At 41.1% G+C, this 25586-nt stretch overlaps 1 protein-coding gene across 1 annotated transcript; it reads right to left on the bottom strand.

Annotated features, from left to right (window-relative positions):
• Positions 1-2169: 2169 nt before the first annotated feature.
• On the bottom strand, positions 2170-24087 carry npdc1b (neural proliferation, differentiation and control, 1b). Its single transcript, XM_029511131.1, has 9 exons — positions 23877-24087; positions 15211-15378; positions 12476-12565; positions 12172-12381; positions 9810-9876; positions 6962-7043; positions 6383-6462; positions 6069-6168; positions 2170-5080 (listed from the first exon to the last, which is right to left on the bottom strand). Exons 1-9 carry the CDS (start codon positions 23944-23946, stop codon positions 5009-5011), a joined length of 939 nt encoding a protein of 312 aa, XP_029366991.1. The 5' UTR covers positions 23947-24087; the 3' UTR covers positions 2170-5008.
• Positions 24088-25586: the final 1499 nt, after the last annotated feature.

Genomic DNA, 25586 nt, shown 5'->3' with positions numbered 1-25586 from the left:
TGTTACTGTCCACCACTGGTATGTTGGCCCTGCCATGGACTGTAGTGATGTTTTGTTTGTGAATGACTCGTTCATTTAGTGCCACGGGCTATAGCTCAGCTATAGCTCAGTGCATAGCACGAGGCACTACTTAATTTTCTCCATACTTATTATTCCGCCTGATTTTTGTCCGTTAATGCGGGTCGTACCGCTGAACGAATCCCAACAATATATATATCAAAACGTGCGTCTCGATCGGGAATAGCGTGCTAAATTCTGGGGAGTAGATTTTCCGATTTTTCCCAAAGTTATTCCCAAAAGATCTGCCGAAATTTTCCATATAGAATGCATGAGAGCCGACGAAAAATCGCCTCAAAATTTCACCTATTTTCTCAGTCGCGTAGCTCAGTCATACGTGCACCTAGAAATGTCATTCAAACTTTAAAACGGAGGAAATCTTGTGCTCTTTCCAGAACATCAAATCATTTTCTCCTAAATCGTACAGTTTTTGAACTATGACCTCTCAAAGGAGCAGTCCGATTCACTTTTTCCTCAAAGTTAGAGTGGAGCTGCTCGTTAAGTAGAGTGAGAGCACTGTGAAAAACTAACCGACATTTTCATGTTTAACTCGAGCTCACGGCCAAACCGTGAAAGGGAGACAAATGATTTTTTGGTAAAACGTAGACACAGGTCTTGGGATTCAGAAAATCTAAGTTTGAGAGCTCTACTCTTCACCAAATTTAAACTGGAGGGCTCAGAGCGTCAGCAACACCTGGTTTTGGCCCAATTGACTGCAATGCAAATCAAGGTTTCCCTCAAAACAATTTCACTCTGACTTCGCACTGTCCCTACACGCTCATTTTAAGGACTTTTCAAATCAAATAAAGACTTTCGGAATCTCCAGACTCTTCTGTCTCTCACGGTGTTTTCGCTTTTCAAACCGGAGCTACGGTTTGCTCGCAATTCGAAGTAGTTCGGGACGTGGTCAAAAGCCACTTTTCGGAGAGTCGACGCACTAACACATATACACAGACGCAAATAGAGACAGATATGCAGATGCACAGACACAATCACACATATACACAGACATACACACTGACACAAATACGGACGCACTCACACATTTACACAGACATACACAGAGACAGATATACGGACGCACTCACACATTTACACAGACATACAAAGAGACAGATATACAGACATACTCATTGAATCGAGCTCAATCGGTTCTCCGAACGGAAATGTCAGCAGGAAGGCTTTCGACAGCATGAGGGTACGTTGGTTGCTCGTCCAGGCGAGGGGCGACGGGCCCCGGGTCCCGTGGCACTTCAAAATTTCCCTGGAATTTTCTAGTTATGAACTAATCTTTTGTATGAGTAACAAGTCATCTCAGAGAGATTCATTCTTTGTTCCCTGATCTGCGCATGTGCTCCACAGGCCCAGATTCGTTCATGAACACGTCTTTCTGCCGCATATTCTCAGTATAGAAATGATTCCTTCATGACTCATAACTTTGGGTCTTCGGGTCTTTCTTTCGTTGTTCACGTGGTTACAGCAGTAACATGACCAATGCTGTTGTTACTGGTGAGGAGAGCTATCTGACGTTAGCACAAAGTTAACGTTAGCTATGCAGCCATGGGATGGATGTTTAATTTGCCTTTCTGTTGTAATGAATTCATACACTACAGGTCTTCAGTGACCAGATGGGCTAAAATGAACAGCCATCATAGAATAAGAATTTTTTAATGATAGGCGGAGTGTTCTCCTACCGGCAAATGAAATAAACAGTCATTTCACCTTCAGTAGGCTATGGCCCAAAAGGGTGCTCGATAGTTTCACAAATACAAACTTGTGTATTATATGCCAAGTGAAGTAAACAACATTTCTCTTCAGTGTTTGAAAGCCGTGCTTTTTCAATCATTACTCAAATGACAGCTACAGGGCCACACTGGCTCAATGAAATGAACGAAAGATTTGTTCATTTTACTGAATGAAATTAAAAGAGATTAAGAGTCAGTAAAAAGATCCAAACTTCCCATCGCTAATGGACTGGCAAACTGTTAGGGTCTCCCCTTGAAAAAGGTTCCTCATTATGTGTGTGTGTTTTAATAGAAAAACAAAACACAAAGATTTTTTTCCCTTCAGATTGTATAAATATTTATTTCTGTCATTTCAGATTCAGTATATTCCACATGCATGCTAAACATAGTGGTAAAGAAATTCTAGAACTTTTTATATGTACTCTGAAAACAGTCTTTATCAAAGACAGCTAACCTTATTTGTTCTACAGTTCCATTAAGAATCTGGGTCATCAGAGAAAGATCCACCAAAACATGATGAGCAGCCTGATGTTTGTTTAGCTCTCAGCACAAGTGAAGGGAAAGCAAAGCCAGGTACCGTAAAAAAAAAAGAAGAAGAAGCTAACAACTTGAGAATTTTTGATCTTCTCTGGTAATTTCTTATACATCCAAATCACAGGTTGTCCTTCATGTTGTTCTACAAGCTCAGTAGGTTTGAATAAACCATCTTCTACAGTACAATTATACCCTTCCAGTCGCAATACTCACGGTATCTGCTGCATTAGTCATACTGAAACTCATCTATGTGTACAGGTCAAGTACAGTTTAAACCACTCATCCATTGTTGGAGAGCTGAGAGGCTGGAAAAGTGGGAGCAGGTGAGGAGAGGTGCCACAGAGAGCGGCTTTCCTGAGAAACAAGTGAGAGGCCACAGTTACAGCCATGGTCTCTGCCAAACATCTGTCACCAGGGCTAAAGAGTCATCCTGGGTGTGTTATAAAATGTATGATCTATGCAAAATACAAAAATGTCATTGTGCACATCCAGTCCTATGCAGTATCCAAGCTAGACAAAGGTAGCAGGTCCAGTGAAGGAAAAAGCAGAGAATATCCAAAAAGGATGCAACAGTAACAATATCAACAATATTGGCAAAATTATATAAATTCAGTCTAACTACTGTCAGTTTTGCTTGTTCGGTCACAAACACTGGCTCAAATTGGTAACAGGGGAAGGAAAAGTTGAACCGGTGCAATTTTTCGATCTGCAAACCGAATTAAAACTGAGAAGAAATTATTAAATAAAATTGTAGTTATTTTTCTAGTCAGACAAATTAAAACATTCACAAAAGTAACAGCTCCCCCTGTAACCGTTGTGAGCTTGAGTTACTATTTAGATTTCTGTTAATGCTGTTCTTCCCCCCTGTCTGAGGGTGGTGCTAGTTACTTTTCTTTAATACAGAAACATGGGTGCCGGCTGCTGATTGAACGAGACCGAGGGTGTCCACTTAAAAAAAGCCATGCCGATAGATTAGAGTGCTTTATCTTGTAAATATTATTCTATTACCCGAACATAACTGTTGTTATTGCTCTACTTATTGTATCCAGGAAGCTTTTAGGCACGATGGCCTATACATTGACAATGGATTTCTCCTTCCTTATTATAGGCAGCCAAGGACTCCCTGAATTTGAACTTTTTGCCTTATTTTGTGCTTAAGGAATAAATCAATTTTGTTAATATACTACAATAGACTGTGGGAGCAGTCGTCCTTTCCATTCACGTCGAAGCAATAAATTCTACTTCAACATTTCATGGCATGATGCTGCAAAACCTTTAGGATTATTCTCAAGGTAAAATTTAGGAGCTATGTTGAGATGTGTGGATGCTCTCTGCTTTCCCCTTAAAAGTGCTTACGTAAGTTTCCTCTGCCACTAAACACGGTTTCTTACCAGGTGAGGCGGTGTTGGGGGCGTTAACTTGCTAAGAGCGTCAGCCACTGTTGTGTTCATAAAACAAGAATTTTGAATAAGCCCTCTGAGTTGCACTATCTCTGTCCTTTCTTCCTGTGAGTGCAGACATGCTAAACTGTCATCAGTTAGTATAAGGAGAGATGGGCCAAGGTTAGCTGACATATGAAGAAAAGAAGATAAACAAGGGTTACAAATTGCTTTGCTTTCCCCAAATGGAGACAACCCTTGCAAGGTAAAGAACTGAAATGTGATACTGGACTGGCTAATAAAAATTAGTTAATGCTAACAAGTTAAGTAGCTATGTCAAAAACTTACGTACAGCACCTTTAAGCTACAAAACAATGCCATTTTACTGAATAACTAATATGCACAATAGATATAGTGGGTATAATGTTGAACTTGACTATCACTTCTTTTCTGAGACTGTCTATTCCACAACCCTGCAAAAAAAGTCAATAATAAGAAAGCATACAGATCAATATTTGACACAGCAATCCAGCATCAAGGGGAACGTCTATGAACACAGAGTAAGAGGTAAGATATGTCTATCCTGTACACATTAGCAGCAAAGTACATATCACAAAACCATGGGGACTGGCCACGTTAGGCAGATACCACAGCATGGCCTCGCTTGGTTTCAGAGGTTGAGAATTCCTGTGAAATCATTCAAGTTCATAAGAAACTTGTAATAAGTGTAAATGCATATTGGCTTTCATGTTTCATAGACAGCATCATCAATTCATGCATAGAGCAACTAGACTCAATGGCTACATAACAGTGAGATCAGGGTGCTGCATGGGAGAGTGGTCATGAAATATTAAAATCACATTTAAAAAAAATACTTGAAGAAAGCAAAAGCCTGGTAAGAACTTAATAAATGAAGTATTTAGATTTGATAGATATGGAGATGTAGGGCTTCACTGACAGAATGTCTGTGCACAAGAATTTGCCCTACTAAAAAGGATATTATGTTCAATACGTGTGTGTGCTACGTGACAGAGGTCACTGAGTTCTAGATGTTGACTAATTGTGATGTAAACAAGGAAAAGGGGATGGATGTGCCCAGATTCAGTCCTGATTCAAACAAGAAACCAGCCCTGGGATGTCCATTAAATGTCCACAGATGCTGCACTCCTCTTCCTCATCTTCCTCCTCTCCCTCAATATACCACACACCCCCTCCTTTAAAATGACCGGACTGAGGATGTGTGTAAATCAAGCTATTTGTACACACTAGTGCCGCAAACATGGATGTCCAGGTTTACTTGTGGAACCTCTGAAGATAGAGGGTGGAGTCATCAAACAGCGGGTTCTTCACTTCCATTTCCCCCGTCTACAGATAGAAAGAAAGACAGAATGACAGGAATTTTCTGCTGTGGTTAGAATATCAGAATGAAGGCACTGATACAATACCTACTTAAAAAGATTGCTGGACAGGTAGTGCAGTATAGTGTGTCTGTGTTTTTGTCTCAGTGGAAACTGTTGAAGTGAAGACACCTACAAACAAATAGTGCTGCAATATCCTGGCAGATCAGCGGGTAGTGAGTCTCCAGAAAATTATTAGATTCTAATCTTTAAAAGATGTATTCATGTATTTGTCCCTAAAGCTATTTATTTACTGACTCAAGAGATATATTTATATTTACATGCATGCGTATATTTCTACATTTATTATTTAACAACTGGCATAACCACACAACCTGTAAAAGTAGCTTGAAACAAAAAAAAAAAAAAGCTTTATATATTTATTTAATTAATTATGTGATATTTATTATAACTCCTCAACTCCTCCTTCTATAATCATCACGACTTCACATTTCTTTTAGATAATCCACTACTTCTCACAGAATTGCTAATTCTTCTTCTTTTTTTTTTTGCACTGAAGTAACACAAGAAATATTATGAAAACTGTTTGTCTTCATCGAAGGCCTCATCTTGCTCTCTGTTTACAGTCCCTACATTGAGTTGTTTCTTTGTCTTTTTGGCTACTTCAATGCACACAAAAGAAAAATGAATTGATTACCAAAGCATTTATAACTGTATTAATTTTCTGGGAGAAGTGGTGTATTATGGGGCAGAACTTAAGGGGTGCTGATATTTTTTGGCCATGGCTGCAAACTATTTTCTGCTATCCTCCTATCCCCTCACAACTATTTTAGCCATTTGCCATGAACCTCGTTTGCTTTAAATTTCATGTTGTGACAAGAAAATATTTCTGTTCCTTTGTTTATCATGATTTTGTACCAAATGACTGACCCAGCATTGCATGGTTGTACTTACCTGATGACATACACAGTACAACTAATGCAAACTTTACTCACGGGGGCCAATCCAGGACACTCGTACACTGTGAAATCTCCATCATCATTCTCCTCATCTGTTGATGCACCTGAGTCAGGACCTTTGAGCTCATCCCTGTGCCTGCATGACACATGCACAAATGAGTTACTTTATTATTATTATTACGATCGTTATTTAAATGAAGTCCCACAGAACTGTTGGACAAGTATGATGGGCACCACAAATCTATTCGAAGGACAGCCCCAGATTTATCAAAATGGAGAGGGTGAGGAAGGATGACAGGAAACAGACACACATGCCAAAGAGGGAGGGGTGCATGTGAAGGATCACTCACTTCTCCAGGGAAAGCATCTGCTGCTTCTGGTGTTGGTAGTGGTACATCTGGGCACTGTGGGCCAGCTTCTTGTCCCCGGGCTAGAATGCACCGAATGGTAGGGAGTACATGAGAAGGTCAGTGGTATTCACCCACATGCAGTCAACCGGTTTAGCTCATATTCACTTAGTAGCATGTATTTGAGTTCTGAAATATCTGAAAGGACAGGTCCTTTTGGGGCAAGAGACAGGTGGAACTAGCTAACTGTTAATGGCCATGCAACCCAGGAGAAAATATCAAAAGTTATAAAAAAAAAAAAAAAAAAGAATAACTTAGCAGCTAATGAATAACAGAATGATGCTACAGGATAAGAGCATATTCAACATAAGCTTGTTTTGAGTAATGTTGTATTACTGAGTAATATTACTACTGTGGTCACACTAAGTACATCAAATTCCTGGCCTTAAGGAAAATGTCACATCACATTTCACAAAACAACATACATTTTAATATAATATTCATATTACAAAAGTGGTGTGATATTATTAATTGTGACTTTACATATTACATTTTGGAAAAATATGAGAATTTTTTGCTCACAAAATTTTCAAGGGTTTGGTCTCTTATAAGTCCATATGCAGCAAAGTCCACTTTCCGAGTTAGACGCACACCTCTCTGCAATCTGTGAGAAAAAATAAAATTATATATATTTTATTCCACTATTTTTGAATACATTTGGAACTGACTGGCATTAATTGTTGCTAATCTACGTGGCGGTCACTAGTGGACATTTTAAACCTCTGGAGAGTAAAATTGAACATGGTACTTTAATTGACGCCCAACACCTTAGAAGCCACAATATTTCCAAAAAACACAGTAGTTATCACTTCAGTATAGATTTGAAGAAAGCACTGTTTCTGTGGGGATGCTGGAGACAATCCCAGCTCACACTGGGTGAGGGCGGGGTCACCCTGGACAGGTCACCAGTCCATCACAGGGCCAACACACAGAGACCAACAACCACTGATACTCACACTCAGACCTACACACAATTTAGAGTTGCCAGTTAACCCAAACAGGATGTCTGTCAGGATGACGGTGGGAGGAAACCGGAGTACCCGAAAGAAACCTGAGACACAGGGAGAACATGCAAACTCCACACAGAAAGGCCCCAGGCTGGAAACCGAACCCAGGAACTTCTTGCTGTGGGGAAACAGCGCTAACCACTATGCCTCCATGCTGCCCACAGCCTAGTTAATATCAAATATTTCTATGAGGAAAAATCTTCACTGTTTTGAAAGAGCTCTAAACTAAACTGAATCTGGGTAAATCTCACTTCTTTTGTTTAAGATAATCCCTAGAGATGATTAACCTCCACAACCTATGATGGCTCAGAAAGATGCTAAATTATATCATCTCAATTGATATATCAATCATATCAGTCTTGAAAATGATAATAATAAACAGTGTTGACGTCACTGTGGACCCACACCAGTACCAGAGAAACAGATCCACTGATGATGCCATTTCATCTGTGGTGCACACTGACCTCACCCACTTGGAGAGTAAGTCCACAAATAGCAGTTGTATGTCCGACTGCTCTTCATGGACTTCACATCGGGATTCGACACAATAGACTCCGTAAACTCTGGTGACAAAACTAAACACACTTGGACTGAGCGCCTCCATCTGCATCTGGGTCCTGGACTTTCTAACAGATTGACCACAATCTGTTAAGATCCACAACACCTCATCCTCCATCATCTCCCTCAGCACCAGCTTCCCCCAGGCCTGTGAGCTGAGCCCCCTCCTGTACTCCCTGCTGACATATGACTGCACGGCAAATAACGAGTCTGCACACACACAGGAGGTGGAACACCTAGAGGGTTGGTGCAGGGGGAACAGCCTCTGCATCAATGTGAAGAAAAAACAAGAGTTGGCTGTGGACTTCAGGAGGAACAGACACATCCCCTCTCCCCTGCACATCGGAGGAACAGCTGTCAGGGTGGTCTCCAGTGTCAGGTATCTGGGAGTACACCTAACCGATGACCTCACCTCCTGCCTCGTTAAGAAGGTCCACCAGACCTCATTCTGCAGTGGAGAGCGTTCTCTGCTCCTGCATCACAGCGTGGCATGGCGGCTGTTCTGCTGCAGAAATAAAGGCCCTGCACAGGGTGGTGAAAGCCACACAAAGGATTGTGGGTGGCAGCCTACCCACCACCACAGATATCTACACAGCCAGATGCAGGAAAAGGGCCTCCAACATCATGAAGGACCTCACCCACCCCGCACCCTCCCCTCAGGCCGGGGGTGGAGGAGCATCAGGAGCAGAACCACCAGACTCAACAGCAGCTTTCATCCACAAGCTGTCAGGCTGCTGAACTCTGTTGGTCCCCTTTAAACAAACACACTCACCCCGGCCCCCTCACCAGGGACATGTGCAATACACACTGACCCACCCTTCACCACAAAATTAGCCAACTGGGCTGTCACTTTTTTGAGTACTATATATAGTTTAAATCTATCCATCCAACTTCTGCTGCTTTTCCGTTTCCGGGTGGCGGGGTCACCCTGGACAGGTCACCATTCCATCACAGAGCCAACACACAAAGATAAGCAACCACTCACACCTACAGACAATTTAGAGTCACCACTTAACCTAAACATGATGTCTTTGGACAGTGGGAGGAAACCAGAGGACCCGACGGAAACCCACACAGGGAAAACATGCAAACTCCAAACCTGTGACCTTATTGTGGAGCGACAGTACTAACCACTATGCCGCAGTGCTGCCCAATGTATGGTATTTATGTAAATACAGGACTTTTTATTACTAAGCATACTTAGATACACTTAGATTTATATTATATTTTTTCTTTTTCTTCATTGTCTTGGCTTGACCAGGTCTCAGTTCTTAATTTCGTACCCCCTCATTTGCAACCATGTTGTTGGTATGACAACAGACTTCCTTGAATTCTTGAATAATTGAAAATGTTAGATTTTTTACCCTCACACTCAAGTGACTCTTGATAAGACCTGGTCATCTTTTCTAAAGTATCAGAACAAGGCTACTATTCCCCCAAATAACAACCTAAATCATTAGAAGAAAGGCAGAAACAGCCACATTTTAAATAGTAGCATTACTTGGTTTAAGCAAAACTGTTAGAATTGCTTGCTTCACACATTTTAAACTTGAATATTCATTTGTTCATGGTAGACAACTTTGGTTTTCCAGCACTGGAAAAACAGTCATTATTGTGGCATTTCACAGACATTTTCATCAACAAATCAGAGAAAATAATGTCAACATGAAACAATAATTTCAATTGCAGCTGGAAATTACGGTAAAAAAAAATTGATTTGCAAGTTACACTGTGAAATACTGAAGGGAAAGAGATGACATTTGAGGTCAAAGACAACAGAGCAGAGAGAGAAAAAACTATCTTACCTGACCCAACAGGCCCCGGCCATTATCAACGCCAACGTACCTGCCACAATGAAGATGGTACTCATAGCTGAAAAGAAATACATACAGAGAGTCAGTGGCAGAGAATGCTCTGAAGATCTGTAGGTCTTAGAGGAAGACATGATTCTTGACTGCTCTGGAGATGAGTAAGGACTTGATGAAAGTGAGCGTGCACTGAGTGCCTTGGTAATCCCCAAATGCAGTATCACCAGTGAAAACAGCATTGATGAAAATAATGAAGTGTGGCAGAACTAAATGACAAATACATACAGGGTCTGTTTCTTGTAAATTTGAGACTAGTCCCGAGATTTCACAGCGTGGATCACTAACATTTGGTCTGACAAAGGAGCTCTTTTACTGATCACTATGGAGTCTGAAATTCAGATATAGATGGTTATTTCCTTACATTAAGTTCATTCCTGTATCCTGCACCTGGCTGACTAACAGGAAATAAGACCAATCCATTTCCTGGTTGTGTGTGCTTAATTGTATGCGCTAACCTGAGTGGTTTTATACTGATTTTGTGAATTGATGCTAAAGCTAAATGCTAATGTTTGACCTTCAAATGCTATTTTGTGGTGATGTAACTAAATGGAAATTAGTTGGAGGACATGCAGAAAAACAGGAACCAGCCCTGAATAGTTCTCATTGTTTTTCCCTACTTGAAGATGCGGTAATGAAAACAACATTTATATCAGGAATATTTGGAAAAGAGATGAATCACTGGGATTCTGACCATATGGAGCACTGGAGGAGAGCCTGCCACATTGGTAGGCTCTTTTAGCATCTCTGTCAGTCTCTGAAGCAAACCTCTCTCTGTGCTGTCTGCTGGCTGCTGGGACTGAGCTAAGTGGTTCATCAACATTTTAGCTACCACGAATGCAATGTGGTCTGATCTATAGTGCATGTAGAAAAATTCAGCCCCTCAATCTACACTCAATACAGCATATTAAGAAAGAAAAACATGTTCAAGAGATATTTACCATTTTATTGAAAAGGAAAAACTTTTGTTCCTCTGTGCTAGAAAATTTTTCTGTCTGTCCCCCCAGATATGATCCTTGCTCTCCTCCTGTCTCCTCATGGCTTTTGCAATAAGCTGTCAGCTGAGACATCTTGTAATGACAACCATCTGTCTGTCGAATTCATGTCCAATCAAATGAATTTGGACTGCAACAGTCGGTAGAAGGGATAGTCGCAATGAAATCTGAGCTTAATTCCAAGTGTCAAAACAAAGGGTCTAAATGCTTTTAAGCATCAATTTTTATACCTTTTAAATTTAAATTAGAAATTCAGTTTACATTTTGTCTTCATGGGCTGTAGAATGTAGTGAAGTAAGAGAAAAAAATACTAAAAATTTTTAGCACAAGACCATAACGCAAGAATATGTGGGAACATTTACATTATCTAATGAATTGTTTATAATCTAATCTTTCCTGATCATCTTGCTGATTCATTCACGTACAAATCTAAATGTATGAAACAGGAAGAAGTGGACACTCTTTTCAATCACTAAATCACAAGTGAGCTAAACTGGCAACATTAAATCTGGATCCTCTTTGGAGGTCGTTGAAACAAGGCGATTTTCTTTGGCAGGATGAAAAGAGGTATCAAAAGCTGTCTGAAGGCAGCAGGGTTCACTGCTGAGATCAACAGTTTTGGTGAGGACAGATGAGCTCCAGCTGAATTCTGGATATTTCATCCATTAGTAAATGTTACCATGTTGATAACAAATATGTTAAAAACAACAACATTACAACAAAATTAAGATTACATCGCAATTCCTAACATTTAGGTAAAGACACTAAAAAGTGTGTTGCGGAACTTGCTAATCATAGACTACCAATTTCTGAATTAAATGAAGTTATTTGTAGTTGTGTTACATTTAAATAGCCTGGCTGTCTCAAAATGAAGTGGCACTAATCTTAAAAAATAATAATCTGTATTTATTATTAAATGACAATAATAATAATTTACATATTTTTACATATAATGATGATAATCATAATGATACTGTCTTTGAATCTGTCAATCAGAGTTATATTATATTACCTAATTATCACACATTTTCCTACACTGCATAAAGTTGGTAGAATACACCACTTTTCTGGCATATGCCTGACAAATGAGGACCACTGAGTGGAAACCCGACGATGAAAATAGCGGATCTGTGAATGGATCTGCGTGGGTTCAATATAAGCTCTCAGCAAATGGTGCTCCATATAGATTGTGGGAAAAAATATTTTCCAAGGCAGATCTCCCTCACCACAGTGATGTCAGAGTCACAGTTACAGCTCGTCTTTAAGCTCAAAAAGCATAGCTCCAGACTGACATTAGGATGACTTACTGATCAAAACGTGGTCATCGGATGGGTAGGGGAGGATGATGGGTTCACTGAGCAAAGTGGGAGTGTGGTTTGTGGTGGTGCTGGGTGGAGCAACACTGTTGAATGGGACGCTGTGGCTTGTAGGCTGCTCTGTAGTAGATGCTCTGTGGGTGTGGCCAGACTCACTGAGCTGTTTGGATATCGGTCGAAGGGCAGCTTGGGCAGGTGGAACTGAAAGAAAGAGGGGGAACAACTTGAAGCCAGTGCATCAGCAGAGATGAAACAGAAAATACATGCATGGGCAAAGCAGTAGTATATCCACTACCTGGCAGTCGGGACTCAGTCCTCTGCTCACTGATGATGGCAGACAGGAAGTCAATTTCCTGATCCAGCTCAGGATAAGTGTTCATCTTACCTGGAGGAACAGAAAACCAGAACACATCACCACCTCACTGAGCCACACTGGGTCAGTCTCAGCCATAGAAATTTGGGATAATTTGTGGGTGCAGTTGTACAAGTGTCATGCCTCTCCATCACCTAAAAGGTTTATAAAAATAAAATAAAGAAAGAGAAAAAAAAAATTTGAAAGGTTGCGCTGCTACGTTAAATGTAACCAAATGAAACCTGCAGGGCTACTGCTGAGAGTCACTTATTCCCACCACTGGGAAATACTATTACGGGTATCAGTGTATTAAAAAGAAAAATCTAACACCTACCTCATCAGGAAAAAAAAGAAAACAAAAAGAAATGCCCAGTCACTTCCTTGGATTCTGTGCTGCATTACAAATCCTCATAGGGTCTTTGATGTTGAGGGAAGACTAAGTGTGTGAATAGAGGCTGGATAGGGGTGTAAATGAGTGAGCAGAACCCACCCAGTGGGTGCACATTGTGTAACTGTGTGTGGGGTGGATGGCTCAGCGCTCCAATGTCACACTCAGCGGCTGAAAGTGTGGGTGGTTGGCAGGAAAGACATGCAGGAGATATCTGCTGACCGCCAGGGGTGGTGCTTTAAGCACTGAATATTACCCTTTGTGTATGTATACCAACAATATCAACTGTGACCTCTGGGTGACTTGGAGGAGACCATATCTTCCAGTGTCACCTGAGGATCATTTTCTTTTTTCTTCTGCAGGTCGCTTTTGGAAGCACTGAGCCCGCTTCACTACAGCTACCTTATTCCGTTGCTAGTAGTTCCGCGACCGTTGTCGGTTGGAGCAGCGACCACTCGCCCTCCAGGAGCTGTTACGGCAAAATCCCTCTTTTCAATTAGTTGTGTTGGGCTTGCGGGGACACCAGAATGCTCTATCGCCGGTAAGGCAGTGCCCTCACTTCCCTCCCGGGACAAGGTGAGTATATTCTTAGTTCTTTGCAGTTTACTTTGTTTTGCTTATTAACTTCCTGTCGGTGACGATGGCGATGACAATGGTGAGATTTGCGCATCCTACTCCCAGCATATGATTCAATTGCTCGAGCTGATGTCCCTCGCTCGCTTACCTAGTTGGTGGGTTGTGTGAGTGCGTCCTGGTGCCCAACATGGATTCTCTGTTAGTGTTAGTGTTAGCTGTCTGGCTGTTGGCCTAGATGAGGTCCATGCTCGCGGCTCGCCAGCCTGATGCTTCCTTGGAAGTTGAGATAGCACCCTCTCCTCCAAAGCCGGTGCTGATACCTGAGGAGGATACACTCTCCCTAGTGGCTTCAGCTACCCACTTTCAAGATTACAGGGAAGAGCCAAGCGAGGGGGTTTCCATTTCAGCTGTGGTTCCCCCACGCTTGTTGTCACTGCGCCCCCTGCAGAGATGGCAGAACACTTTTCACCTGGACAGCAAGCGGCACAGGTGCAGGAAGCTCAGGGTATCATGAGAAAAACCTGAACTATTGTGCCCAGTGCAGGCCCTGAGGGCTTACACTGCAGCCACTGCATGCTTTAGCAGACCTGACCAGCTCTTTCTCTGTTATGGTGGCCCTAACAGGGGTTGTGCCATCTCCAAACAGCACTTGTCCCACTGGATTGTTGATGTCATTGCCCATGCATATTGGGCAAGTAACCGTCTCCTGCCATCTGGTGTGCAGTGCCACTCTACCAGGAGTGTTGCTACATCATGGGCTGCCCTGAGGGGAGTGTCCCTGGAGGACATTTGTGCCGCGGCTTCGTGGGCATCGCCGGACACTTTCTCCAGATTTTACAGGGTGAATGTGGCCACTGACCATCCACTGGCTGTGGTCCTCTACCTCTGCACACTGAAGGTCAATATTCCGGATTCTTCATGACTCTGCTGGTATGAGTCATTCAGCTTAAAGCACCGCCTCTGGCGGTCAGCAGGGATGAAATAGAACGAAAGTTACGAATGTAACTATGGTTCTATGAATTCTGAATGACTGCCAGAGCTCTCTGTCACTCAGAATCCTTGTGTGCTCGCGAGAAAATTCTGAAGGAAACGACCCTCAGGTGACACCGGAAGATATGTTCTCCTCCGGGTCACCCAGAGGTCACAGGTGATATTGTTGGTATGCATACTCGAACTGCGCATGTGCGAAGGGAAATGTTCAGTGCTTAAAGCACCACCTCTGGCGGTCATTCGGGATTCATAGAACCATAGTTACATTCGGAATTTTCGTTCTGGGATGGGCTGAAACTCTCTACTGTGTCTGTGTGCATCAGTAACTGCATGTGTGTCCTCAGTCCAAGCAAACTTGACTTGCAATAGAAAATCTGCTTTTATATGATTTTATTTTACCAGCTTATTTCAGTGAATAAGGGGTATTTCTGGGTATTTCAAACATTGCAAGCTTGGCAGCAAACTGCACTTTTTATGTGCAAAGAGCTGTCTAAAAGCTAAAAAGCTACAATGCCATTCAGAAGGTTAGACAGTGTGGGACCTTTAACACTACCAGGAAAGAACCCTGATTATGTTCAGGATTCATTCAACCTGAGCTTTGGAGGTAAAGCCTGTATGATATTCTCCGAATTGGGTAATTTCATTTCAGCAAAATTTTGTCTTTCATATAGAGAGAGAATTGTACTTCATAGTCTTATAGTCATTGTGAGCACAGACCACCTACCTTCAATGAACTGGGCAGAATGAGGAGTGTGTCTCCTCTTGATCACACATCGGCCACGGGAGTTCTCTATAAAAGGGTGTAGACAGGGGCCACAGTGTGAGCTGCCCGGCTGGCAGAAGTGTCGCCTTGCCCGGGCACAGTCCAAACTCCGGGGGCATAAATGAGATTCTGTGGAAATAAATAATTTTATACAACATTTAGAATATTTTATTTGCAGTAAAGAAAACCCCAAAAGTTTTATTTAAAGTTAGATATTGTTGGTATTTAATTTAGAAATCTGTTGTTAACAGTGGGGGATCGTTGCAGGGCTGTCGTATTAGAAGGTAAATAGAGAACCTTTTCGGCAAGCTAGAGGAAACCACCTGTTTGAAGGAAAAAGTGTAAAATGAGGCTCAAGTTAAGAGCATATGAAAACAGTATATGGTTTAGCACCTTGTAAGTGAGTCCTTTAACTTTTGATTTTTCACATTATTACAGAATTTTTAAGACTGAAGAATGTAATGAGGTTAGGGCTAACTCAAACTCAATCAAAAATGTTTGGATCAAGTCAGGCAAGGTTGATTAAATAATGTGTTGATCATTTGTAATTTAACTGTAATTTTATAGAAATAGAAATCTTAATTATGGGAGATGAAATTAAGGTTTCTCGTGTCCTAAATTTTTCAGTGTGTTCTCTGATAATTTGTGCTCACATACTTTTAAGAATCTACAGAGTTGTATTTAGCCCCATGGGTCATGCGGTGGTTAGCTTTGCAGTTGGGCTAAACATCTGTGCCAAATCACAGAGGGAACCACTAACGACTCTGATGGACACTGGCTAAAAAATACAGCAAACGTCCGTGTTTTTTTCCTATCTATGCCATTGCTCCAAAGACTGTGTGACATTGCCAGGAGATCATCAGTTTCTGAAATGCTTAAACATCACATTTATTCTTTTAATGGATAAAGTCAATTAAAGCACAAAAGTGAGAGGTCATCCTTTTCAAAGGGTGAAGTGGTTAAAAACAGGATTTATCATTCATTGCTTCTCCACAATACTCTGACTGGAAGCATATGCATATACATACAGGTGATTCTACATCCATTTAGGTCTCAGGTACATGGTTCACAGAAATGATCTGAACACAGCCACAGAACAGAATAAATCTAGACTCTTCATCCTGCAGGGCCTCTGAAAGAGCTCCCACAAAAATAATTAGGCCCAACTATCAATATTAACCTCTTCAGTTCCTTTGTCAGAGTCACTCCTGTCTCTGCTGCTGGAACCTAGACACTAGTTGCCATGACAACTTCCATGGCAACTGAGGAGGTGTGACATCATCAAAGGGTGAGTCACTGCACAAATGCACAAGTCAAGGATGGTTGGTCTGTCTCTGGCTGGTGTAGTGAGAAAAGAAAGGAAGGGAGGAGAAATGAAGGATAAGTTATTATCCTATTATGAATACGTTCCTCCTTTTCAAAAAAACAAAGTTAGGTGAAGGTGTAGGTGAAGTTTAAACTTTTACAGGATTAGGTTTTTATTCTGCTTTTTTTTTTTGCCATGTCTAAATTGAATAGACAGATTGATGACCTTGTGAATAGCACTATGGGCTCGCTGTGTTTAAATTGTGGTACCTCTGACAAAGAAAGTGAAATGAAACGGAGGAGGCACCTTGGTATAACCCTCAAATTTGTGTAAAGCAGACACCATGGAAATTGGAAAGGAAGTGGCGCTCCAGTAATGTAGATAAATTCTACTTAGCCTAGAAAGCTTAAAAACACATAAAAAAGCTCTTTGCAATGCCAGAGTCTCCTACTATTCAGCCTTGATTGAAAAAACAAGATTCTCTTCAGCACTGTAGCCTGGATGACAACATTTTAGAATCAGAATCAGAATCATCTTCAATGGCTGTTTGTGCACACAAATAAAATTAGACTCTGGTTCACTTTGCTCTCAGCATGCAAGTGTTGGTGATTTGCAGAAGGCCCCTCCAAATTGATACCGGGTTGTTGAGAGGCTTCTTTTTTTTAACCTCTCACTGTGTATCCTCCTTGCTACTGCTGATCTCCTTTGTCAGCTTGTTTCTGGCGTGCTTGTACTGGGCCCAGTCCCCACAGCTGTAGGGTTTCTCCTTGCTCTGGCATAGTGTACCATGGTCTGTTATTGTATGTGTGAAATATCTTCATCTGCATGCTCGTGCCCTTTGGTTGGAGCTTCAAAAACACTCCAGTCAGTGCAGTCAAAGCAGGCCTGTAACTTTTCCTTCAGCTCCTCTTCCCACTTCCCACTTCCCTCTTCATAGTCTTTACCATAGGCTTAGAAATTTTTGATTTCTGTCTGTAGGTAGTCATGACATAGAGCAGTGATTAGAGAGTCCAAGAGCTGCACGGGGGGCACGACAATCATCCTTCAGGCCTTGTAACAGTGGCGCAGTGTGTTTGTGTCCCCACTGGACAATCAATACGCTGTAACTATTTTGGAAGTTTGTGACAAAGTTTGTACTGTTAAAATCACCAAGAATTATGACGAGGGAGTCTGGGTGTATTTTCTCCATGTCTGTTATCTGGTCTGCAAGCTGTTTTTGGGCCACCTGTATGAAGGCCTAAGGTGGAATGTAAACCCTCTGTGAATAAAAAGGTTTGTAGTTTTTCAGAAAAGTTTCTAGGTGAGTCTCAGTGGAATCATCATCAGACCTACTGACAATTTAGAATCACCAGTTAAACTAGACATGCATGTCTTTGGATGGTGGGAGTAAATATATATGCATGAAAACTCCACAGAGAAAGGACCATATCTTAATATTACCTTTAGGCAATATTATCCAGAAGCATAGCATCAGTTTTCACTGCTATGCAGATGATATTCAGTTATTTTTGTCAATGAAGCCAAAGGAAACTAATCAGCTAATCAGACTTCAGGCATGTCTGACATAAAGACCTGAATGACCTGAGCTCAGCCACAACTGAAGTCACTGTACTTGGCCCTAAGCACCTTAGAGAAGTGTTATCTGATCACCTAACTACTCTAGGTGACATTAGTTTGGTCTCCAGTTCCACTGTTGGGAATCTTGGAGTCATTTTTGATCAGGACATGTCCTTTGTCCCTCATATAAAACAAGTCTCCATTCATTCATTCATTCATTATCAGGACATCAGGATGTCCTGAGAGTTCTCTCAAGCTTAAAACCTTCCTTCTCCCATCCATATACATTACAACTTTACATGTCTCCAATGTTGTCTCTTCCTGTAGTAGTTCTTTGTCCCTCCTGTCTTCTCTCTTCCTGTCCCCGTCCTACAGATGCTGAATCATCTCTGCTCCATGTTCCTGCTCAGTACCTGCTGCTTCAATAGCTACCATTAGTAATCATTACACATTACTGATAATTTCCCATTGTTACTTCTTCCGCTAAAAACCGTATTTCCTGTATCACTAATATTCAGTAGTGCACATTTAGTGGTACCAGGCTTCAATCACTATTTACATCTGTATGGTTTGCTTGCATTTCTTATGGCATCTGCTCTCTTCCCCCCATCCCCTTCCTCTCCTTCACGCTCTCTCTCACTGCCTCTGCTTGTCTCTCTGTTTCTCTCCCTTTCTCATTCTCTCCCTCACCGTCAACCCAGCTGGTCGAGGCAGATGGCTGCCCTCCCTGAGCCTGGTTCAGCTCGAGGCTTCTGCCACTTGAAGGATGTTTTTCCTTTCTTCTGTCGCCAAGTGCTTGCTCTTGGATGGATTTGTTGTGTCTCTTTAACGACTCCATAAAGGGTTTGGTCCAGACCTGCTTTATATATATATATATAAAGTAGCTTGATGAAACTCTGCTTTGATTTGGCATTATATAAATAAATTTGATTTGATTAGATTAGATTTTTTATACTTTCTATGGATTGTACAAATGCACATCATATGTGCATGTAATGGTCCTGTCTGCACTATAATTAATTCCATGGCTGAAACAGCTATCAAACTGTACAACTCATACCATGGAGATTACAACAGCAGCTCTTAATCTATGCAAAATTTAAAAAGTGCACCGACGCAATATGCTACCTGTCTCTCTCAGCTCTTAGAGCTGTGGAACTGAGATGAAACAACTGAATGTAAGAAAACAGTTGGTGTGTAAACACAAACCTAAACTCAACACTCAACACAGGGAAATGCGAGTTGCATTTGCAAGTATCTTCTAAAAAAAGATATGTTGATACTATAAAAATACATGACTCTGCCAAGGCCAAACAATCCCACACATGTCAAGACATCTAGATTACTTTGTACGTGTGAAAAAATGCTTTAAATCATGGTACATAATGTACAACTATTTCCTAACAAATGAGCAAAACTGTAAAAAACTAAAATGCTTAGAGCACAAGTCTACAATCTCCTTAAGCTGAACTGGCAGCAAAAAGAAATGCCTTCTCCCCTGGCTGACGTCACATCCTCCATCAAACATCAAAATTAGGCATGTTGAAAACGTAACAAAAACAAAGACTAATGAGAGTTTACGAAAATCTGAATAATAGAAAATCCTGCATTCATATTCATTTTAACTGTGTTGCCATGAATATGAAATGTCTTTTACTGTAGCTGCGCTGCTTTGAATACCTCCACATTCAAATAAAACCAACTGCAGAGAAGCTTTATCTAGGCTACTTTGAAGCAGACTGTAGAGTATATTACAAGGCATTTTGTACTTCAGCCAGTGGCACAGATGTTCACCCACACTGAGATCACATAATCAGGGTCAAATACACTTTCTAAAGTCTGTTTCCTAGCAAAGTCCTGTCCAGTGTTAGGTCAAAACAAAATGAAACACATTCATTCCTTCTCACTTTGACTTCATATCAGGTGACTCACAAGATTTATCCTGCCTGTCCTTCAAGGCTGCACATAGAGTTTTGCAGGTGCAGGCTTTATATGATTAGTACTGTTGCTCATGTCTCAACTCATACCAGACATGGTGGTTTTTTTACATTCTGTATTACATTAAATTAGAACGTTGGAATGATACATCAGATTTAAACACAGCCTCCTGTGACACTTATAAGGTAAACAGCTATCCTACAGCTGCATTGGTCGATATTTCTGTGCTAACTGTGGGCCAGATGTACAGTAACATGGAAGGTCCCACCTGAAATGATGTAAATTATAATCTGACCTTTCATTACAAATGTTGAATTTATAGCTTGTTTTCTTCTCCCTTACTGGCCCTGAGGTGTCTTGATTAAAAGTTATCCTGCAAATCAATTATCTTCATGTTTAAAAAAAAATCACACCATTATGATACTACAGATATTGTGCGCATGTCCCATTTTTCTAAAGGGGAAAAAACTGGTTTATACATATTTAGGGTATCAGCTTCTTTAGGCAACAAGTCTTGATGGTTGGTTTCCTTTTGTTAAGACACATTGCGACTGACTGCAGAATCTTATGCTGTACAAAGTTCCTCTAGACATCAAAAATTTTGTTTTTTTTCCCATGGAATATAATCTAATCTGTCTCCTTACAGCAGGCCATCCACGCTTATTGGTAATCCAACTGAAACCAAGTGGCAACCTACTGTGACATCAACAACTGGTTTGTGAATAAGGCACTCTGAATCCACCTGGATATTGTCATCTTGGTTTTTGAAACCAGATCTGATCTGTTTTCCTCTAAATGGGACCATCATTGAAAAAAACTAACATCATGTTGTATTGAAGATTTGAAACTAAAGATAAACTCATATGGAAAACATTTACTGAGAACTAGGGCTATTTTCACATAGAGTTCAATTCAAGATGTTTCCTTTTTACAACCAGTCCAGTTGCACCCTGCTGAAGTCACAGAGAGACACAAGTATTTTAGAATAAATTCAATTAACAGTGCCTTCTGTTGGTTATTCACATTTTGTGGAATTTACTGGCTTGCTCCAGCCTCAAATTGAGGTTCACAGGAAGTAGTCTTAAAATAGACAGCTTCAAGCAACTTCAGATGCAGGAATAGAAATCTTAGTGACGCCGCTGTCAGATTACACTGATCAATGAGCACTACAGTGGACTCACTATTCATCTTTTTAAATCATGGGCTGCCGGGTGTCAGTGGATCGCTACGATGAAGTGAATTTTAATGACTCATTCTTACAAAGCTCTGACATTTATTAAATTAAACAGCATGAAAATGCCTAATCCCAAACATGTCATGTTGTGAAGCTTCAGGCAAACTGAATATCATCTCTTCTCATGTCTCTGCTTTGTTGAGGTGATTTCACATTCAGCATAAAATGGACCAGTGCCCACCTCTACATGGCGAAGTGGCTTGGTAGTTTGGGTTGATTAGGTTTAGCATGCCATGGAATAAGGCATAACCTACGTCATTCCTGGCAGCACCTGCCACCTGCTGAGTCTTGATGGTTCTGTATCTGTGAGCACTAGGCCTTCTAACAACGAAATACAGCATGCCTGTGTGCTCTGAGAAAAAGCTTTTATGCAAACAAGCTTCACTTTCAATTGGTAGAAAACAGCAGAAGTCGTGGCAAAGTGCCTTCTGTCTTCACTGAAATGTAATCTAGATTTTCTAAAGTACAACACATTTACTGTTATTGTCATAAGCAGATGCCATAGTGAAAGACATTTGACCAGGAGGTGATCCAGCCAAGGTTGATCAGACCTGGCTTGTGTTTGCCACCTGAACATAAGCCAGGTCTGATCAACCATGCGTGATATTGAAAGACCCGAAACACCTGACGGCCCCAGGTTACATCACTGATGATGTATTCTATCAATCTTGCCAGAACTTGAATATTACTTGCACATGTGAAAATGAAAATTCAAATGATGGCATTCTAAAATAACACATAAACACAGTCCTGTGCAAAGGTCTTAGCCCACCACTAGTTTTGTTGATATAGTCAAGTTTTAATAACCATCCATATTTATTTTTCAGCTTAATACTACACATTTCAGTATTTTTTTCAGTATTTTCCAAAGGTGTTCTAATAAAGTGGCAAGAGAAATAATTATATATGGTCATTGTAGTAATTCTAAAACAACAAATCTAATGGGGGCCTAAGACTTTTGAACACTGCTGTACATAATTACTGTACATTATGAAAATTATGTGGAATTACATACTTCTTTGAATAAAGTCCTGTATAGGCTTACATACAGGTGTACCATATGGTGAAATTGCATAATCTTATCATCCAACCAGATGAGGAAACTTCACCAAGGTAAATGTGATGCATCATAAAAACAACAGCATTGCACTATAGCCAGGAGACAGCGCATCATGTTTTGATCATTTTGGCCTGCGGTTTTCAATTCTAAAAAAAAAAATAAAAAAAATTCAGGCTTGGCTTCGTGTACGTGAGTGTGTAATTTCACATGGGACAGAACATTCTATCAGGATGTGTCTTATTGCCATGGAGTGTCGCACACAGCAGTGACACATTGTCTAAATGCTGTTCACGATGTGATATCATGTCATATTGTGGGAAGTTAAATGGTCAGCCAATGACGGAGAACTCTTGAGCACTGACAACAGGAATGTGTTCCTGAAGACAACCAGGCCACAGCCACCAGCTCTGCTATGACAAGTGAGGCTACGATACCACGATCCCGCACAAACACCCTGAAAAATTCTATCCTATCCATTTCTCTGGCTCTGAATCATTCATCTCCCTCACTGTCTAATGTGATTTCTATTGTATGGCCTTACAGCCAGACACAGAATTAACTGGTTGGAAAAACCCAGAATCACTGTGGCCTTGATTTGTGCATATGACTGGTAAAGCAGTACTGAAATACGAGCACTTCCACCCTTAGACCTTATTGTTCAACACTAAAAGCATTTGTAAATCAGTCTGTTATCAGATGTATTTAGAATTAAAGTTAAACTTTAATATTTCAATCTTTTGATACTATAAATTATTATATATTATACTAAACATTCACATGAGTCCAACAGTAATATAAATACAGGAGCAGACTGATAATCATTGCAGCATGACTCCTGTCCTTTGTTAGTAACAATTACCCTACAATTAACTCACATTTTGGTAACTTAGCAGAAAAAGTGGGATGCTGACGATGATGGTAGAACATACATGCATTTATATCTAGATGCAAAGAAAGAGCTAGGTTCTCATCTTGCTTGTATTTTACAATTATCCTCTGATTAACAGGTCATAGTCTTAAAAGGATTTTTAAGATTTCCTCCAGCATACTGTCTTCAAATGCCTAGTGTTTCATATTTCTCCAACAATAGTTGCAAACCCAAAGACAACTATTTTACAGTGTGAAAATTTTGTTCAAATATTTTATTCAGGCTCCAACTCCTCATGCTACTTTTTTGTTGTGAATTAACATATCATCAATTCTAGCAATAACTTTTTTTATCTGTAGTTTTTATACTGTCCTTGAAGACCAAGATGACGTCTCTAAATTGACATGTTCAACAGTCCAAAACCAAGACACATTTTGTTCAGATTGTTGGAGCAATCGTTCAAAAATGTATCAACCTACACAAAATTCGAAACAAAAGGAATCCATGAATTCCAATAAGGCATGGAGAGGCCAACCTGAGTAAGCGAACTGAAATCTGGTAAATACTTCAGAGCAGCATGTTGGGGAGGACGGAGGGATTCACGGGAGCACTTTGCAGCTTCGCAGCAGCAGAAAGCGGAGAGACAGCAGGCAGCAGCTCTTACCTGTCAGACACACGCTCAGCGTCAACAGGCCCGCAAACACCGCAGCCTGGCGGGGCAGCGGGGCCAGCATCCTGGACACAGCGCCGACGATCGTCAAGGATGAAAAGTGATAGGAGGTGGAGGAGGAGGATGCTGATCATTCCCTCATCCCCCCATCCCCTGCAGCTCGGACAGGAGAAGACTCAGAGGACGGGATGATGCCGGCAGTCCCTGTCCGTCTCGGTCCTTAGCTGAGCCAGCTCCCTGCTGTCGAGCGGAGGGAAGGCTCTTTCTGACGTCAGCGCGTTGCGTGCTGCTGCCGCCTGTCGTGTACGACACGACCAGGATCTCCTGCAAGAAAAACCAAGCGATGGAGTCCATCAACCGTCCGAGTCCTCTGAGTCCCCTTATCCTTTTACTTCTTTGTGAAAGTCTCCATTAACCTTTTGAAAATTCAGCCCGTCTTCAGTCACGGTACCTTAATAGCTGTGGATGATTTTCTCGTTCTATTACGTAATATCCTTATCACGGCTCAGATTTGCACTAGATCCACATGCATTTTGACAGAACAGTCCTGTCTACTGGTGGTTAAGGTTAGGATGAGTCTGGTTAGGGCTAGTCTCCACCAGCTTCCGGCCAGATTAAGATTCTTTTGTGGTCATCTGGACCAGGTTCGTACTGGATGTGAAACTGGCTCCAAACTCAGTAAAGAGGTAGTATCATACATTTCTAGAATTTTAAGCTTCTTCGGCAAACCTGGGTGAAATATCCCCATGAGATAAGAAGTCCCCAATAACTTAAATTAACATGAGGACAGAACTATGGGCACCAATCTGAAGGAACCACTCGTTTTTATATGTCGTAGCTATTATATTAACTAAAGAAGAGGTTTATTGTTATTATTGCTAAAGGTACTGCATAGGTGTATACAATAATTTAAGCGAGAGATAGTACTTATGTACTCCAAGAAAGCAATGCCTGTGTGCAGAAAATAGTTTTGAATGCATTTTACTGAAGGGAAACAATGATAGTCTTCTCATATTTTTGGGACCATTGCTCACAACCCCAAGGTGCATAACTAATAGCAATAGGTAAGAATAAAGTAAAAAGTTCCCTCATGGCTTCAGCAGAGAGAGAGAGAACTGGGGGTAGAATCATATGCACAATGTTTTAGCCTCTGACTGTAATCCCCATTAGAAAACAATGCTTTCAACATATATATTTAGCTAGAAATTGTTTGACATTGAGATATGTTGTAGACGGGTGAGCAGGCCCATTCACAAGACAGTTTTTTCTTTATTGAGATCAATCAGTAGCATAATCTCAAATGGGGTGTATGTGTGCATCCATGCAGGTGTGTTTTGTCTGTGAACTTGTGTCACGTGGCGCCGTAGATAGATGATTATGGGAAAGTGATAAAGTTTAGGTAGGTGGCACATCTCAGAGTGATCCACATGGGTGGCAGGACCCAAGGTTTCCCAGCAGAACATTGCTCAAACCATCGCACTGCCTCCGCAGGCTTGCCTCCTTCCATAGTGCATCCGTGTGCCATGCGTTTCCCAGGTAGGCAACGCACACAAACATGGTCCGCATTGTGCTGTAAAATCAACAACAACAGCAAAAAACAAAAACCCTGATTCATTAGACTAGGCCATCTTCCTCCATTGCTCCATGGTTCACTTCTGACGCCCCCATGCCCATTTTCAGTCTTTCGGCGGAGCACAGGGGTCA

Source organism: Echeneis naucrates, chromosome 9 (genome assembly GCF_900963305.1).
Source record: "Echeneis naucrates chromosome 9, fEcheNa1.1, whole genome shotgun sequence".
Classification (NCBI taxonomy): Eukaryota; Metazoa; Chordata; class Actinopteri; order Carangiformes; family Echeneidae; genus Echeneis; species Echeneis naucrates.
This window is presented reverse-complemented; position numbering and strand designations above follow the sequence as displayed.